Source organism: Puma concolor, chromosome B2 (assembly GCF_028749965.1).
Source record: "Puma concolor isolate L17-30 chromosome B2, mPumCon1.1.hap2, whole genome shotgun sequence".
Taxonomy (NCBI): domain Eukaryota; kingdom Metazoa; phylum Chordata; class Mammalia; order Carnivora; family Felidae; genus Puma; species Puma concolor.
This window is the reverse complement of record NC_141671.1, coordinates 132,396,562-132,415,516: the sequence shown is the minus strand read 5'-3', so window position 1 is coordinate 132,415,516 and position 18,955 is coordinate 132,396,562. Positions and strand designations below refer to the sequence as shown.

Here is an 18,955-nt window from a genome sequence, read left to right as displayed (position 1 = left end):
AGTTTTCCATCATTGATAAACTGGAAGGCAGACTATGACAGATCACAATAAAGTATCATATTCTAGAATCTACAATCAACATGAAACTCCACAAAGGATTATTTCAAGTGAGGGTAAACAATTAGGTGAGAAACAACCCAGCCCTACACTCAGAAACTCAATCAGTACCATATTCATATAAACTTTCTAGTATAAAACTCAAAGTTAAAGAAGTATAGACTATTAAATGGAAAATCCTGATAAGACCTACTTACTGATAAGACCTACGCCTCTCAACAGTAGTCTGGATTATGCACAACAGGCTAAGTGATGGCAATTGTGATAAAGACGTAATAGTAACCAGAGAAAAGTCTGGTAGCAGGCACTAAGAAATTTAGAAACCAAGGCTAAACTATATCCAACTTAAACTATTCCTCTTCCCATCCCCAACCCAAGGTATTTTGCACAGTTTTAAGACTCAAAAGATAAAAGGACTGTGAAGCCATCATTTTTCCAACCTATACTAATCCCTAACCATACTGCTATCACTATTCCTTCTCATAATCAACATTTTGAACAAATCAGGCTCTTTCTCCTGGTGATGATGATTTTACTGTGCCTGTAGATGATCCTGCAGCTACCCCAGCCTCTCAGCTTCTTATCCACTTTTCCCCAACGACCTTGTTCTCCACCCTGCCTGTGCAACTCACTCTCACAAAAGGACACCGGAGATTGTCATTTAACAATAAGTGCACGCCACCACAAACTTGATTTCTAGCATCCTTTCTCTGATCACAATCTGTTTTCTTTACAGTTTGTGCCCCTTCCCGGTTCCCCCATTTGGATTAATCCTCAGCTCCTCTGCCATGTCCAATTCATTGACTTCTAACACCACTTTACTATCCCTCATCTCTAATATCCTCATATCTTCCTTTACCCAGCCTTACTTCCACATGCGATCATTACTATAGCTCCCCTGTATTTCTGTAACCCCCTTGCCCCTCTCTTCCTCTATCACATGTGCTTGGGTCAATTCAACTCTCCAACTGACTCCTCGCCTTTGGTGAGACAACTCCACATGGGTAAGGAACAACATTCACAGTGACTGTTCTCACTTTAAATTCATGAGCACTGGCCTCAAGCAGGCCTTTCGTAATGCTCGTGGTCTTGTTTTACATTCCTAGTTTAACTCACCCGCTTCTAGACTACATTTTCTACCTCCTCTTTCCCCAAACCTCCACATTGTCTTCCTTCTTCTCATGTTCAGTTGACGACCTTGCTTCTTATTTGTTGAGAAAACAGAGGCAATCAAAAGAGGACATCTAAATGTTCCCACACGCAAATCTACCAACTTACCTTCTTGTTACAAGGGACGAATTCTTTGCCCTCCTACCCAAGACCAACTGTTAACACTTGTACACTGGATCCCATCCCATCCCCTACCCAGTAATCTCTCTCCTGCATTATTGACTTTTCCCACTCTACAAGATCATTCCCATCAGCATAGAAATATGTTGAATTAGTCCCCATCTGTGTAAAACCACTACCTGGCCCCACATTCCCCCCTCCAGCTGTCCCATTTGCTTTGTCCAAAAACCTTTGATTCCTGCCACTATAAACCCTTCTCTTTCTCCTGTATTCCACATATGCACTCCGTTGGCACATCCTTTTGGTTCTTCCTAAATATATTCAGAAACCAGTTATTTCTCACTATCTCCACCTTTACACCTTTTTCCAAGTCATCACGATCCCCCACTTGGATTACTGAAATATGTTCTTCAACTCCTCTATATTTTATTCTTCCTAATTTCACCTGTAAATATTATATAATGTAAGTCAGATCACAGCAGTATAATTACCAAAACCTTCCACACCTTCCACCTCACTTGGAGTAAAAGCTAAAGCCCTTACAAAGGACTTTCAAGAACCTCTGTGATTTGAACCCCTTTTTCCCACTCCTACCCCAACCTCATCTCCTTTTCTATTTGGCTGACTGTTTTACAACACTGGTATCCATGCTATTCCTCGAATATGGCCAGAAACTGCAACCTCTGTGGCCAGTGTCTTTTTGTCCCCTTTTGCCTATGATTTCTTCCCCCACGGAGTAGCATCACTTACTGCCTCATGTTTACGTCAGTTGTTTTCTCAAAAACCACCTTACTCATGCCACGTTCCTGATCTCCACAAAAACAGCATCTCTGCTGCCGATACTCTCCCATCCTTCTTTCTCTCCTTGACATTGCTTTACTCTTTTCATGGCACTTATTACTATGGGATATATTATGTATTTATTGCGTATCTCGTGTTTATCGCTTACTACATGGAATCAGGCAAGAACTCTGCTTTGTTCATTTGACTCTCCAATGCCTAGAATAGTGCCTGGTGCACATTAGGCACGCAGTAAATACCTGCCAAATGAATGAACCAGTATTATCATCAGCATCAGTTATCAGGATCATCTTTATTATCTAAATGCCCAGGCCTAAAGGGTTCATGCACAGCAACTCTAAGACTCTTAGGTGAAACACAACCTAAAACAGGGCAACTCTGCTGGGAGAAGGATTTGGAAAGAACATAGCCAGCATTTACTGGAAACAATGATGTGCACTTTACTGGCTAAGGCCAGAAGAGGAAAATCATTTCATGCCTCGAATTAGGTTTTAATCAAAACTAGCAGAACACGGTCACACGCAGATTCTATTCCTTAACAGAGCACTTCCATTAGAACAGCTTTGTATTATTTTTTCATCACTTAAATCCACAAAAAAGTATATGAATAAGTAATAGAAGGGAAAGCTGAAAAAAAGAGAACGGGATTTTCCTAAATCACTGATTTAAAGTCTATCATTGTTGGTTGTTGTTGTTATTTTACATGTTATATTCCAACAACGTCTTCTTTTTTCTTAGAACTATTTCTCTATCATAGTCTCTTTTCACGTAGAAAAAGAAAATTTACCCAAATGGAAATTTGAATAACCTAGTCACAAGGGTTCAAAGTAAAATAAACTTCAAGGTCTTATCATTTTGAAGCAAACTTACTACATAGATGGCATCTTCCTTTCTTCCTTTAGAAGATGCATGTGTTAGTCGTCATTTTTCCAGTGGGAACAGAATTCTAACACCACATTAAAATGTACAGATTTAGAATGTGAACTTGCATTGCATGTAAGGGGAAAAAAATATGTATATGTAACAAAGCAAGCTGATGTGTAATATATGAGAAAGTGGGCATGAAGCAATATTAAATAAATAAAAGAAAAGTTAATAAGGCAAAGAATTTAAATAATACAAGGATCTAAGAATTAATGTGTCAGGTGATAACACTTCAGCATATCTGCTTCTCAGAAGATGCATGCAACTTAAATTAAATGCCTAAATACTGATAATTAGAAATGGGGTGTGGGAGTGAAATTCAGTGGTAATTGTTTCAACTCAGATATTTACATAGAATTTTGAGTGTCTACTTTGCCAAAATCAAAATGTATCAAAAAAGGTCCCCACCATATACGGTCAACTTACTTTACAGTGATCATACTGGAGCTGTAAGGCTGGAACATCCCCTCCAATCGGCATTTGCTTTTGAAGCTCTTCGTCTTTAATATTCAGCCATTTGATCAATTCTTCTAAAGACGTCAGCAACCTGTTCCATTTCTCAGCACTGGCCTCCAAGTGGGCCCTGTTAAGAGACAGTACTGACCACATTTAGAAGTTGGAATTGCATTTAAAAAATCATACATCTTCCCTTAGACTAATAATCTTGAATGACGAACTAATGTTCACGTCCAATAAAAAGGCTGACTCTTAGTAAAAAAAAAAACAAAAAAACCCTAAACAAGTTATTTTGAAGAAGCTAGAATATGCAGATATGTTGGTAATACCTATCAAAATTGTAAACGGATAACTACACACCACAAAGGCATAAATATGAGGTTTTCAAGAAGAATTTCCATGATATAAAATTATGAAAGCAAGTTTCAGTAGCTTATGTATAGTACACATGAACACTGAACTACAATTTTCTTCTCCTTTCATCCATCTATGTGAAGAAAGTGATTGAGAGGAAAAGAGAACAACTATATGCATATAAAATGTTTAGAAAGATACATACTAGATGAGCTTACATCTGAGAACACAGTAAACACGTAATTTTTATATATTTAGGTACTAATTGAGTATGTACAACAGGCCCATATTATTTTTCTTTCTAAAAGAGCTAGTTAATTTTTTAGGAAAGGAAATTATTAAAGCCTTAACATTCCTTAAAACCAAATAAATTACTGAAAGTAGAACATCACCAGCATTTACCTCCAAAAGCTGGAAAACAACCAGTCATTGCTTGCATAGAACACTATTTGGCTCAAGGCTGACTGGTGTCCAGTGACAAATGTCTATTGTGAACAGAAAACAATCGGGCAGAAATTGTTGACTGCAGTACTGTGTCCCCTGGTTTAAAGGTGAGGTCTTTGTTTCAATAACAATTTCGGGGTTTAGGACAGAAAAGGACCTTCAGATTCTTAAATTATGAACTTATAATCAGGAAACCATGTGTCTGAGATACGTTTTTGTGTGATTCAGATTCCAATAAAAGTAAAAGCCCTTGAGGTGGGAATGCAAATTGGTGCAGCCACTCTGGAAAACAGTGTGGAGGTTCCTCAGAAAATTAAAAATAGACCTACCCTATGACCCAGCAGTAGCACTGCTAGGAATTTACCCAAGGGATACAGGAGTACTGATGCATAGGGGCACTTGTACCCCAATGTTTATAGCAGCACTCTCAACAATAGCCAAATTATGGAAAGAGCCTAAATGTCCATCCACTGATGAATGGATAAAGAAATTGTGGTTTATATACACAATGGAGTACTACGTGGCAATGAGAAAGAATGAAATATGGCCTTTTGTAGCAACGTGGATGGAACTGGAGAGTGTGATGCTAAGTGAAATAAGCCATACAGAGAAAGACAGATACCATATGTTTTCACTCTTATGTGGATCCTGAGAAACTTAACAGAAACTCATGGGGGAGGGGAAGGGGGAAAAAAAAAAGAGGTTAGAGTGGCAGAGAGCCAAAGCATAAGAGACTCTTAAAAACTGAGAACAAACTGAGGGTTGATGGGGGTGGGAGGGAGGGGAGGGTGGGTGATGGGTATTGAGGAGGGCACATTTTGGGATGAGCACTGGGTGTTGTATGGAAACCAATTTGACGATAAATTTCATATATTGAAAAAAAAATAAAAATGAATGCAAAATGAAAAAAAAAAAAGTAAAAGCCCTTGAGAATAAAAATACAAATAAAAGCACAAATTTGGGGCCTTGAAGAAAGCCCACTTACTCAGCCTCAATCCTACACTTCATGCGTTGGACTTGAAAAGAGGGATCAGTCAGAAACAACTCCAGGGACTCAGCCCTGCACCACACCAGTGGGCGGATAGTGAATGTGGACGTAAGTGTTCAACTGTGTGAAATGGAATTACCTTGACCTTTCAGACTGAGAGGTGAGGGCTGATGGAAATAGACCTCAGCCTTGTTATGCAACAAAGGTCACCCACTTGGGGCAACTTCAGGTGCAAGAAACTTCTGCTGATCAGGTCTCATATCCTCTCATTTAGCTGTCACCTTGACATTAGCATTATGATCCCCACTTCCACAAAACTGCTCCTTCCCTGAGTGATATGAGACCAACCAACCAAATATGGCCTCTACTGTCCCTCAGCTCTATCAGTAATTTCCTTTCTGGACATCTGATTTACTAGAGCTTCTGTCCCAAAGCTGATAACTCTTCTATAGTTAATTTAAACAAGTATTTCCCCATTGGTCACATTAGGTGGTACCCCAGTGGTGAATATTCAACAACATCCTAAGTCTTTGTTTAAAAGTTCATAATGTTTTCAGAAGAACAACTATCTGATCTCTAGTTCATCTCTTGTTCATGAAATAATGGCCATGCTCTATCTGCCAATATTCTTGGCTAAAAGAAAAAAAATGGAGTTCCATAGATCTCTAAAATACCATGAACCAACATTCAGTCACATACAAAAGGCCAACTGTCCTGCCATCTATTTATAGTTCCATTGTCAGCTAGCTAATAATATAAAGCAAACTATTCAAACCTTAAAATTCTATATCTTATTCAAAAGAGCTAGGTATGAAATAATAAAAAAATGATTTGTAAATGACAGAAAGTTTGAGGTATTTTATAATTCTTTGAGAACTGTATGATTAAAAGGTTCATGTTATTCTCTTGCATTTATAATCTCTTCTATTCATTCTCCAGGTGGCATGATTGACCTCACTTTACAAAATTTTGCTTTAATGAGATCCTGATTCTGCTTGAGTGCCAGCTCTCCTGTGTTCATATTGATTAATTTTAGGCCAAATATGTAATTACCTATCCCTGATAAATAGTAATTTTACTTGTCACAGAGCAGAACTAAATAACTTCAATCATATTAACTGAAAACTGCCACTTACGGATCATTTTGCCATAAATATATTTGACTGAGGTGTTGCAATTTCTGTCTAGTATTTTTAAATGCAAAAAAAAAAAAATGACAGCTAGAAATCAGAGGCCTTTAGTCAATCAAGATGTGTTTCAGTGTCTCTGTGTGCAAAACACTTAAGCACATAGCCTGACCTCTTATTTTAGATAATTTGATCCTGCTTCTTCAATGTCTGTAGTTTAACTCTTTAATCAATAACTAAATCGACATTACATTCCTTTGAAATCCAGTTATATACACACATTGTATTGAAGAGCATGCAAATGATTTTTTTCCAATGCAATTAACTCTTTTGACCCCACAAAATAATGAAATTGATCATTGAAATCTATTGCATCTAGCACCTGAAGGACTCTTCATAAAGATGAAGGCAATGTTTTTTAAAGAGAGATACTGAAGTGACTTTGAAATAGATGAGAATACATTGGTGTACGTATTTCTCTGCATCTTCCTTCTTCCATCATAAAAAGCAAGCTGATTTGGCAGAAAAAACTTGCCTGGAAAATCTGTTCTGGTTATTCTCCAATAGATTATAACTATGTGTTCAGTGGATTACTACCATATGCCCAAATAAATGCATGCTTCCGTAGTAGCCTTCAGTGTTCTAGTTCCAATTTAATTCTTTCATCTTTCAAGATGAAAGCCTTTTCTTGGGCACTGGATTGAATGTTTTGCAAGTAGAAACCTTAAATTTGTTTTTGGTATACTTGTCCTTTCTCATTTTAACTCTAAAAATTTTAAAGCTTCCCCTTTCCCCACAACTATAGATGACCAGTCATCAATCATATATTCATAACCTTAAAACATTTCTTTTTCTTTTTCTAAGTAGGCTCCATGCCCAGCATGGAGCCCAATGCAGGGCTTGAGCTCATGACCCTGAGATCAAGACCTGAGCTGAGATCAAGAGCTGGACACTTAACTGACTGAGCCATGCAGGCACCCCAAACCATTTCTTTACCTAGCACATATCTGTGAGTACTCACATTCTGGATAACTGACTTGTTATCCTAATTTTCACCTGCTTCAGTTCATTCTTTGGGTACCTCGCATGATCAAAACAAGATATACTTTCATTGAATGGATTAGCAACCTGTATATAGAACATGCTTTACATAAGTTAGCTCCTTTTAGATTGAATCATTTATTTTACAACTCTATCAATGTTTTTAAGTCACCAGCTGTTTTTAAAAATATATAATGCAAAAAACTTCTTAGAAGGTAAGGAGCCATTAAAATGGTACCTCATTATTCAAATATGGTAGAAAAGGAATTATGGAAGAAATGTGAATTAATATCTATTTTAAATCACAAAAGCCTTTACTTTCCAATATTTCTTTAAAGAAGTTTTTATTCCTTCTCCCAATGTAGAGATATGAAAAAGAGAGCAAACAGTGGGAGTTAGTAAGCAGTGGCATTTATAAAAATAAAATACAGCTTTCCACTTATTCACTACAAACATCCATGGAGCACTCACTCTGGAATCAGGCACTGCCTTATTTCAGAAATAAGTCCTGGGGTCAAGTTGGAAGGAAGGCAGGTAAACCAAATATACTCTGATACAAGAAACCTAACAGCTCTCTGAAGGAACCACAGCTCAGGGAAGAAACTTGCTTGGAAACCCAAGGAGAGAGTTTGGGATCCAAACTAAAATCTAAACTCTTTCCACTGCATTGCTTTCATTATGGGCAGCATTTAAGAGGGCAGAAACTGTTCAGACGTATTTATAGGCAAGTGAAGATACATTTGCAAAGTAGGTCCACCAAAGAATACAATGCCCCAAATTAATATGAGCAAATACATACTGTCTCCTATTGTGCAAGGAATACACAGAATTAAATGTTCAATTTGGCATGTTTACAACAAATGAAATTTATTTTTCATCTACAGTGAAACCCATAGATTATAAATCGAGTTATAATGAATGAAAATACCTTTACTAGTGCAAGAATAACCAGTTACATTAAAAAGGAGTTATTCTTGTTCCCAGAAAGGCAGTTAAGACAACTAGGAAAGAAAGGAATTCAGTCTGTGCTGAAAAGAACACCAAAGCTGTGCTTCCAATACATACCAACAATACGTAGCTACTTCCATTTAAACTGACGTTAATTAAAATAAATAAAATTTGAAATTCACAGTATCTGTTGCACTAGCCACATTCAAGCACTCAATACGCCCACATGGGGCTAGTGGCTACCACACTGAATAGTACAGATACAGAATACTTCTACCTTCACAGAAAGTTCTATCAGAAAGTGTTGAACCAGAGGGGAAAAAAGAAAGAAGAGAGGAACAGAATCTTCCTCTATTCAACTTAAGAAAAGGAAATTTTAGTAGTTTTACAATATAGTTAGTAAAATCAATTGGCTAAGGCTAAAAGTGGTATCAGTGACATTGTAAAATGTGATAACATTAGATGTAATCATGATGTTAAAGGTTAATCTTCTCTAAGGGCTCTTAAAAGGGTGCCCTGAATTTTTAAGAGGCTCATAAAAGAAAGGAAAGATAGAATTTTATCTTTGAACTCTGTTTTCATTAGATTTGACAATTTCACTGGCCTTTGAAACCATATGTTAATAAGAATCTATATTTAACATCATTAAGCTGATAAGTGGATATTTAATTAACATAATCCCAAATTAAATAAATTTAACATAAAAACTTAAGCCATGTCATTCATATTACTGAATTTATTTCCAATTCACATTTTCCCCGGGAGTGAAAAATATTGTCAAATTTCCTAACAGTCTATCTTTTAGCTGAAGTTTCAAATCATTAGCTATTGTCTCTTCTATCAATCTAAGTGAAATATATATTTGTATGTGTTGTTTTTAGATTGTAAAAAATATTTTGTACACTGGACTTCAGTATTTAAAAGTATAATCAAGAGGTGTCTGGGTGGCTCAGTTTGTTAAGCATCCGACCCTGGATTTCAGCTCAGATCATGATCTCAGGGTCGTGAGATTGAGTCCTACCTCAGGCTCCACACTGGGGGTGCAGCCTGCTTAGGATTCTCTCTCCATCTCTCTCTGCCCCTCCCCAACATGCACGCAACATCCGTGCTCACTCTCTCTCTCTCTCTCTCTCAAAAAAAAGTCTACTCAAAGTTATCAAAAAGACTGCAAAATAGTATTAACCCAAGGTAGTGAGCCACATATTATTACATAGTTCCGATGACCACACCATAGTCAAAGGAGGTAATGCCTGTAAAGCACTTAGGATAGGTCTAGCACATGAATATTCAATAAATATTAGCTGTTATAATCTTGGGCAGACATTCTCTTTCTAAAAATGATGATAAATTAGAGTAAATGTTCCCTGCCATGACAACATCAACTTTAGCACAATTAAGGCACAATCTGAGATACTGAATGCACAGAAGGGACATATATCAGATGGCCTCATTCTTAGAAAAGAATGAAAGAAGGTCACATGCAGAGGGAGAGGTTTGTGGAGCTAACAAGGAACCAAAATCTTTACAAAATAGGGATGGTGGTAAATATGACAGAAAATCATTCAGAATCACAATGCCAATTGTAAGAAGACAGAGTCAAATTATAGTAGAAGAAATGTCATTTTTTACTTTCTCGTACAACACTAGGAAACCCAGAATCAAGAACGGGGGATAGAGAGAGTGTGGTCATCAGAGTGTCAGAGATTTAAAAGGAGAAAACAAGAAATTCAGGGGGAAGAAGAAACACCTGATATTATTGAAACGGCTTATGATGGAATCCAAGCGGAGTAGAAGGGGTTGATGGAGTCTGAAAAGAAGAAGGGTTTAAGCAACTAAAGATCACGAGAAAGGAAGGCAGTTTTGAAAGAACACAGAAAAAAGCTAAGGGTTTCACAACTGGAAATTATTAAAGGATATGCATTTTTAACCAATCTGGTTGGAATACAGTAGATGAATTACATAAACAAGATAAAAATACAAAGTTAGGTAAAAATCTATAGATGGTCCTGGTATATAATAAGCTGATGAAAGATATCCTCCTCACTAGGGCCCTAATTTTAATTAGAAGGACAGCTGATTTACCAATGATGTTGCAAATGATTCCCATTTGATACAACAGAGGGCTCTTCTCTAATTAACATGGCAAGACCAGTGGCATTCTGTTGTACATGGCCAGGTGGAATATAGTAAAATAAAATGTGTGCTCTGGAGAATGGTCTGTCCTTGGTCTCCTGCAGATCAATCATCTCAGGGATGCCAAGATAACACAGGACATCAACTGAGTCCCAGGTATGGCCAGGTCTGTGAGACTTAGAAATAGGGACAAAGGCTTTTATAGACAAAGTAAGAAGAAACTTGGAAGTCAAAATAGAAAAAATATCATCAATATGGGTATTGACCCCCAGGATGATAGCTGAGAAAGAGATGAAGAATAAAAGGGAAGTCAGATGCTCAAATCAATGAGGAAAGTAGAGGAGTGTCTTACAGTTCCGGAGGAAGCAGGAATAAGATGGAAGAGGGTAGAATAATAGATGTATTCACTTCTAAGGAGAAGCTGTTGAGATGCAGTGGCAATGCCTAAAATATAACAAGGAGGTGTCAACTTCTTTCTTATCCCTGGGTGTCAGGGCTCCTGTTCAGCCCGTGTGTCTGCACGTGCCATACTGGAAGTTTCCGGCTGGCATTCTGGTTGTTTGGTGTCTCCAGCAGTTATTAAAGTTTCAGAATATTCCCACCAGCTGCCAGGTGAGGAAAATGGGAAAATTACCCTCTATCAAAGAGAGTTTTAAGTGAAGTGGGCAATTGAGGGGAAAGCCAACCTTGAAGTATATGGAAAAGTGGTAGAAGAGTTTATAGAAATATTAAAAATACAACAGAATTTGTTCACAAGAGAAGCCAGTGTAAGGGTAGGCTGTGATTGAAAGGAACAGGAGGGAAGAATAAAGGAGCAGAAATTCACAGTGTGACCCACAGGTATCACCTTCAATAAGGACTTGAAAGAGGCAGGTGGCTGGGATATAGGTCACCTCTCCATATTTGTTAAGGAGAACACTTTCCCACCCAGCCCCACGGGAAGGCACTTTCTCATTGAGCACACTCGTGACCTCTTCTCTGACTCTTGACTCTCTCAGTCCCTGTACAGGTGCAGTGAGGAACCCGATTCACCAATCTGGGGAACAACTGGATGCTGAGCTCTGCCCACCCTTGCCTCTTGAGAACAGGACTGCAGACTGAGCTCCTCCCCACTCTTCCGCGTAGGGTTTCTCCCTTGGGCAGCCACCTTGTCTGGTGACCGCTGGTAATGCTGTCTCATTCTGGGGTTCAGCTAACAGGCTACCTCCACTGAGCCCTCTCTCTAAGGCCACCCCGTCCAACCTGGCCTCTGTATCAGCAATTAACAACACTGTTGTTCTCTCTTGGACGGACATATTTTTGTTTCTTATTTGTTCAGAATCCAGCCAGGACAGACGTATACCATTTGTTGGGGACCTTCTCAGAAATTCCCAATATTAATGACTGAGAAAAAAAATAAAGTAGGGAGAATTTCTATGTTTTTTGAACTAATTAGTACCACACAGAATGGTAATCCATAAAAAAATAATAATAATAGTTAACCATTACTGAGTGCTTACTGTGTTCTGTTTTAGGCACTTTACTTAGGCTAATTAAATGATATATTCATGATGAGCCTATAAGGAAAGTACTCTTATTATCCCGATCTGACACACGAGGAAACACATATTGGCTAAGTAACCCGCCCACAGTGGCACAGCTGCTAAGTGGCAAAGCCAGTGACTGAATCGAGACAGGGTAGCTCCATGGTCTAACATGACTAAACGCTATCCTGCTCCATTTCTCTCCGACGTGTGCTTCCTGTATGAAGGTCTACTACTGAGTATAATAAACTTCTATCTTTTTTAAGAAACTGTTTTATCTTTCTTTTAATTAAGATATAATTAACATATAACACTATATTCCTTTCAGGTGCACGACACAATGATTCAATAAAGGTAGATATTGCCAAATGATTACCACAGTACGTCCAGTTGACATTCATCACCACATATAGTTACAGATTTATATATACTTATATGAAGAAATATACATCTTTTGTAAATACCCAAGTAATAATGAATGTGAATATAATTTCTTTTGCCTATTTTTCAAAGTTAAAAATGAAGAATGTATCATTTACTTCTTTAGTGAAGCATATCTGGTCCATATGAAAGCACAGACTAGTGAATATAGGTGTAGATATAGTCCTTCAGTTATTATATACTTACAAAGCTGTTATGTGTAATAACATAGTTATAGCAGTGTAGTCTCTCTCCCCCTTGCCTTCACAGCAGAGCTGATTGAGAAAATGAGACTGTGCAGACTAGTTCTGTTTCCACTTCTCCACTTCCCATCCTGACCCTTTGTCCTCTTGACATCGACTTTCACCTCAATGGAAACTCTGTCCCAGCAAAGAGTCACCAAAGCTCCTCTCACTCTACCTGCCTCTGCAGCCCTGATCTCCCTCCACTCCCTCAGCTGTCAGCACCACTAAACATGCCCTTCCCTTCAAAACCCCTCCTCCCTTGGCTCTTGACAACACTCCTGATTCTCCTCTGCTCAAGGCCACCCACTTCTCAGGATCCTTTGCTGGCTTTCCTTTCCTTCACCTATCTCTTATATTTAATGGTTTTCTGGGATTCTTTGCTGTGCCGTCTCCTAACTTTTCACCCTCTTGCCTGCTCACAATGCTTATATGCCTCCCCTGTCTGGATGCTCCCCATCTCACCATTTCTTTATTTTGCTTATAGCTCTCTTTTGAAGAGATGGCCATCCAATGGTGATTTGTTTCTGGATGTCTCACTAGTCCTTCAACAACATGAACCGAGTACCTATTCAGTCTCCCTTCCCTGTCCTGGATACTGAACAGGTCTGTTAGCGGCTCTCCTTGTCTTCAGAACTACACTAATCTAATAAAGCATCCTCCACAGACATGTGGGAGGGATCTTTCCAAACCTCACATCTAATCATGTCACCTAAAGGTTTTCAAATTCCACTACCAGAGGAATGAGCACGGTGCACACAGCTGTTTCACGTGTGTGTCTCACTTCTCTCTCCATCTGTTTTCTTCTGGCCACAGTCTTTCCCCTCCACACCAACAGCAAATTCTAGTCTTAGCCAGACTGAACGTCTTAACTGCTCCATGAAAACAGTGTTATGTCAAGCCTCCCACTTACATGTCCTTCTCCAGGACTGACTCCTTCCATCCAGGGAATAACTCTACACCTTTCAAGGCTCAGTTTAACAACTGCCTCTTTTATGAAGCCTCTGAAGTAAAAGTTCACTTCACTGAACCCACCTTAACCTGGACAGACCTGGAAGTCCCTTAGGACTCATATCTTATTTGTGATTTGCAACGCCTTAAACACAGAAGCTTATTCTTATTAAATACTTGAAAAGAAAAGACCTGAATCCCCAGAGGTGGATAATGTGGCTAAAAGTTATTTTAATTCATTATTATATTAATAACACACTTTACTGGAATATATGATCTATCTTGATGCAGAAGTCCACTGGCAAAAGCTTACTCTCCCATCTTCTAAAAATAACATTATTTATTAGATTTATTTAATATTCCAACAGTAGTTTAAGAGCTCTTTCTTTCCCAGTTAGAAAAAAATGTGATTTGATAGGCTTAGGAATAGCATCTATCAAAGGCCAAAGAATTTTTTTGTCTGTAGCTTTCCATTTGGAATGATCTGTTTATGATGTAGGCCTTCATTAAATTCCTGTGTTTTTTTAAATTTTTAAGTAAGTAAGTAAGTTATTTATTTACTTACTTATTTATTTATTTAGAAGGGAGGAGGGGCAGAAAGAGAGGGGAAGAGAGAGAGAATCCCAAGTAGGCTCAGTACTGTTTGCACACAGCCCAACACAGGGTTTAAACTCACAGACCATGAGATCATGACCTAAGCCAAAACCAAGAGTCAGATGCTTAGCCAACTGAACCACCCAGGTGTCCCTTAAATGTTCCTTCCTAAGGAACCCATCCTCCAAATTCTCAAAATTCCAGCACCACGTGGACAGTCTTCACCAGGACCAGCCCTGTGGCTTTTCACTTGTTAGACTAGATGTTGGTTTTGCTAGAACCTCAGTGAATGTTTTTCATGAGAGTTAACATTTTAAATCATTTTAAAAAATTTTTATTTACAGGGAACATAAAGTTGCAACCCAATGGAATCTGGACAGTAGAAAACTCAATCTTAAATAAACTTAAGTATATTCTGTCACTATACAATATTCCCAAATTTTCCTCTCTCATTGAAAAAAAGTAGTTGGTAGATGCTGACATCATCTCCAAGAGGACCTTTACACACAGGCTGCCATGGTCATGCTAAACTACCCCCTTCTGTAAGAATAAAAAGAAGTGTGAATCTCCCTCTATGAGACCCAGAAGAGTAACAACCTTTCAGGATATCTCTTTAGAAAAAAAAATTTTTTTAAAGCTTATTCACAACAAATCATCACTAAAGATTTCTACTCTCTGTGAACTTGTTCTATGAAATCAGAAGCCAGATGAAGCAGAGCCACTGAGCCCCTTTACATAAGTAAAAATCAACTAGATGCTACATTAGACGGGCTTTACCTAGGTTAAGGAACTATCAGAATATCCCATTCAATCTTCAGAGCAATCATGTGGATTAAATATTTATATTTTGATTTTGTAAATGAGAAAACTAAAGATAAGAGAAATGGAGCAACTTGTCTAAGATCAGTAAGTAAATTGCAAAATCAGAGAGTCAAACTTAAGATCATTTTGTTTAAGGATGTACATTTTTCAAAACATCATACAGTTTCTGAACCTTAAAAGAAACTGACCCAAATGCAAAATCTAGGTCTTTCTACCAAAATTCCTCTTTGGATCTTTGCTCAGTAGCATGTTCTCAGTCAGTTTCCTCTAACCTCATATCCAGTTGGGTACTGTTCACCATCCATTAAATATAATTCCAGACTCCCAACAGCATTAATAATTGCCACACTACATATTTTCTCAGGGTCCTTTCCTCGTCGGCATCCTAGTCTTCAGATTCATCCTTATTTTACTCTCTACAAAGGCAGACACGAATCATCAGTTTTCTACTTCAGTGTCCATGAGCTATATTTAATTTCTATAAATACATTTTCTAATTGGACATACAACTAGCATAATGAAGCAAAACATTCACGGCCAAGAGTCATAAAGATCTGGATTAAAATCCTAGCTTGGATCAACTGATGAATGGATAAAGAAGTTGTGGTTTATATATACAATGGAATACTACTTGGCAATGAGAAAGAATGAAATACGGCCTTTTGTAGCAACGTGGATGGAACTGGAGAGTGTGATGCTAAGTAAAATAAGTCATACAGAGAAAGACAGATACCATATGTTTTCACTCTTATGTGGATCCTGAGAAACTTAACAGAAGACCATGAGTGGGGGGAAGGGGAAAATAAAAAGTTAGAGAGGGAGGGAGGCAAACCATAAGAGACTCTTAAAAACTGAGAATAAACTGAGGGTTGATGGAGGGTGGGAGGGAGGGGAAAGTGGGTGATGGGCATTGAGGAGGGCACCTGTTGGGATGAGCACTGGGTGTTGTATGGAAACCAATTTGACAATAAATTTCATGTTAAAAAAAAAATCCTGGCTTGGAACTTGTTAGCTCAAAAACTTCTCAAGTTCCATATATTCATTAAGCCTCTATTTCTTCATGTAAGAAAGAATTTTACTATTCACCTACTGGGATATTTTGAGTACTAAACAATGTTTATGAAGATGCTAACATAGTACTTGGTCAAGGTAAACACTCAATAACAAGCAAGTATTGGTAACATTATTCCTATTAGTATAATTAAATTTAAAATATGATGTGCAAATTTGTGAATAGTGAAGAACAGTTGGCAGAGGGCCCTGGATATAAATGTAGCTAAAACTGTAACTTAAAAAAAAAAAAAAAAAAAACTTTTTGCATTTATATCTTTTTTTCTAATTTTTTCCAAGATTTTATTTTTAAGTAATCTCTATACCCAACATGGGGCTCAAACTTACAACCCTGAGGTCAAGAGTCTTGTGTTCTATCGACTGAGCCAGCCAGGTGCCCCTGCATTTAGATCTTAAACTACTTCTGAGAAAATAGCATGGTGGTAAGGCTTCCTGTTCATTCTCTGATAGACTAAAATCATAAAAATCTCCCTCCCCCATCATTTTTTATTTTGATATTGACTATTCTGACCTGATGCTGGCAGATTTTGCTTTCAAGTCATTCCATCTTTGGTTCATATCATCTAGTCGATGTTGAAGCATTGTAGCCTCTTCAGAATTTCCCAAAGCTTTTACCATCTTCTGCCTGTTTCCATCAATGCTTTTAAATATGTCATTATGTGCATCAATTTCTGCCTGGATGTCCTAAAGAGAAAAGAGCAAAGAGATAATGCAAATGTTAGGTATTAGCGTCAACAGTCCCTTAGGGTTGCTATACAGAACTTTTTTTTTTTTACATTCAGCAGATGAGTTATTTTTAAGCAAAAGTTAAATTCACTTTAAATGATAATAACAAATTCAAGTGTTTCCACAATTCTTACACTGAAAACAACAGCCTTTAAATCTTCAATATATTGATCTCCCCAGTTCTTAAAAACACAATGTATTATAATCTAAATTTCATGTACCAGTTTGTTAGATGTTGGTATTTCAGATTCATAAGAAATTTTTGAAATTTTATATAATTATTATCACCAAATCACTGAACGCTACCTAATACCCAGATTCTCTTTCCCCTTTATACACAGGCAAAAATGCCCTCAAAATATGATGTTTTAGGGGCGCCTGGGTGGCGCAGTCGGTTAAGCGTCCGACTTCAGCCAGGTCACGATCTCGCGGTCCGGGAGTTCAAGCCCCGCGTCGGGCTCTGGGCTGATGGCTCAGAGCCTGGAGCCTGTTTCCGATTCTGTGTCTCCCTCTCTCTCTGCCCCTCCCCCGTTCATGCTCTGTCTCTCTCTGTCCCAAAAATAAATAAACGTTGAAAAAAAAATTTAAAAAAAAATGATGTTTTACATAGATATTACATAATTTTACCTATTTTTCTCTCATTTAGACAAACTTAATAGTTTGTCCTTCCAACTTAATAGTTTATTTCTAAAATTTTAAATGAATATTTTCATTAAAACGTTTATTCCCATTAGAAATAAAAATGGCAAAATAGTATTTCTGTTAAACAGAAAATTATTTTTCTAAGTTTCAGTATAAAGTAAATAAGAATGATTATAAATTAGTAATAAAAACTGGTTCAGACTTTGAAAAAGCATTTTCACAATCTGTAATAAAAAGCCTTAAAATTGTTGAAATTACCTATCCTAGGAAGATTTATGTACAAACACATTTACTACGCTAATTATTTTTAAAGTAAAACAGTGGAAGCTATCATAATACATTAATGGTATATAATATTAAGTTTAAAAATACAGGATACAAAACTATATATTATGATGTTAATTTAATTTTAAAAGTAGGTGTTTAAATTAGCGTATGTTTTTGTACATCATTGCACACACATACATCAAAAAACTGTAAGAAACATCAAAATAGTATAATCTCTGTACAAGAAACTTAAATGTAATTTTGGTTTTTTCTTTACACTTCTGAGTTTCCTTTTTTTTTTTTTTTTTTTTTTTTTTACAAAAACAGGGTTTCTTTTGGTAATTAGATAAATATAATAAATTTAAAATTTAAAATACACAGTGTAAGATCACCTGGGTGGTACAGTCAGTTAAGCGTCCAACTCTTGATTTCAGCCCAGGTCATGATCTCACAGTTTGTGGGATTGAGCCCCACAACAGGCTCTGTACTGATAGCACAGAACCTGCTTGAGATGGTCTCTCCCCACGCCCCCTGGCCCTCCCCCACTCACACGTGCATGCATTCTCTCAGAATAAATAAATAAACATTAAAAAATAAATACACAGGTCTTTATCAATTTTTAATACTCTCCACTATAAAGCTGTCAACACAATTATCTGTATTCATTTGGCAATCATCTTTTCTTCCTGAATAAAATGAAAGCAAGCTAGTTGTACCTAACTCTAGTGTGACAGCCACTCCCATCCAACGAATGAGTAGGGAGTTAAAAACAGAAAAACAAGAACCTGAGGGGCCATGAAGGTGTCCAGTGAGTCTCCATGGCATTAGCTGGTAATGACTATTAAGGCAACTTACTACAGCAATTAAAAAATTATTTCAGGTCATGAATCTGAATTAGTAAAAGGAGAATAAATTCTTAAATTCCATAGTTTTATTACCTTTCTCATCTTCAGTTTTCCTTTATAGGCCTCACTCTTAAGTTTTCCAATTCCAAATGAATATGATGAAAAATTAAATAGAAATTCGTTGAATACTCAGAATGCTTTCACTAATTTAGAACTCACTCCTGATTAGCAATCCATCAAGAACCAACACTTAGAGGTCGGGATCTAAAAGATTGTTTTTTAAACATCT

General features: G+C 37.3%; 1 protein-coding gene across 1 annotated transcript in view; it reads right to left on the bottom strand.

The window, feature by feature from the left end:
* Nucleotides 1-18,955, bottom strand: part of UTRN (utrophin) — a 469,064-nt gene that overhangs the window by 137,600 nt on the left and 312,509 nt on the right. Inside the window, 2 exon segments of the mRNA XM_086708068.1 lie at nucleotides 3,499-3,655; nucleotides 16,698-16,870. Of these exon segments, the coding sequence (XP_086564194.1) occupies nucleotides 3,499-3,655; nucleotides 16,698-16,870 (330 nt within the window).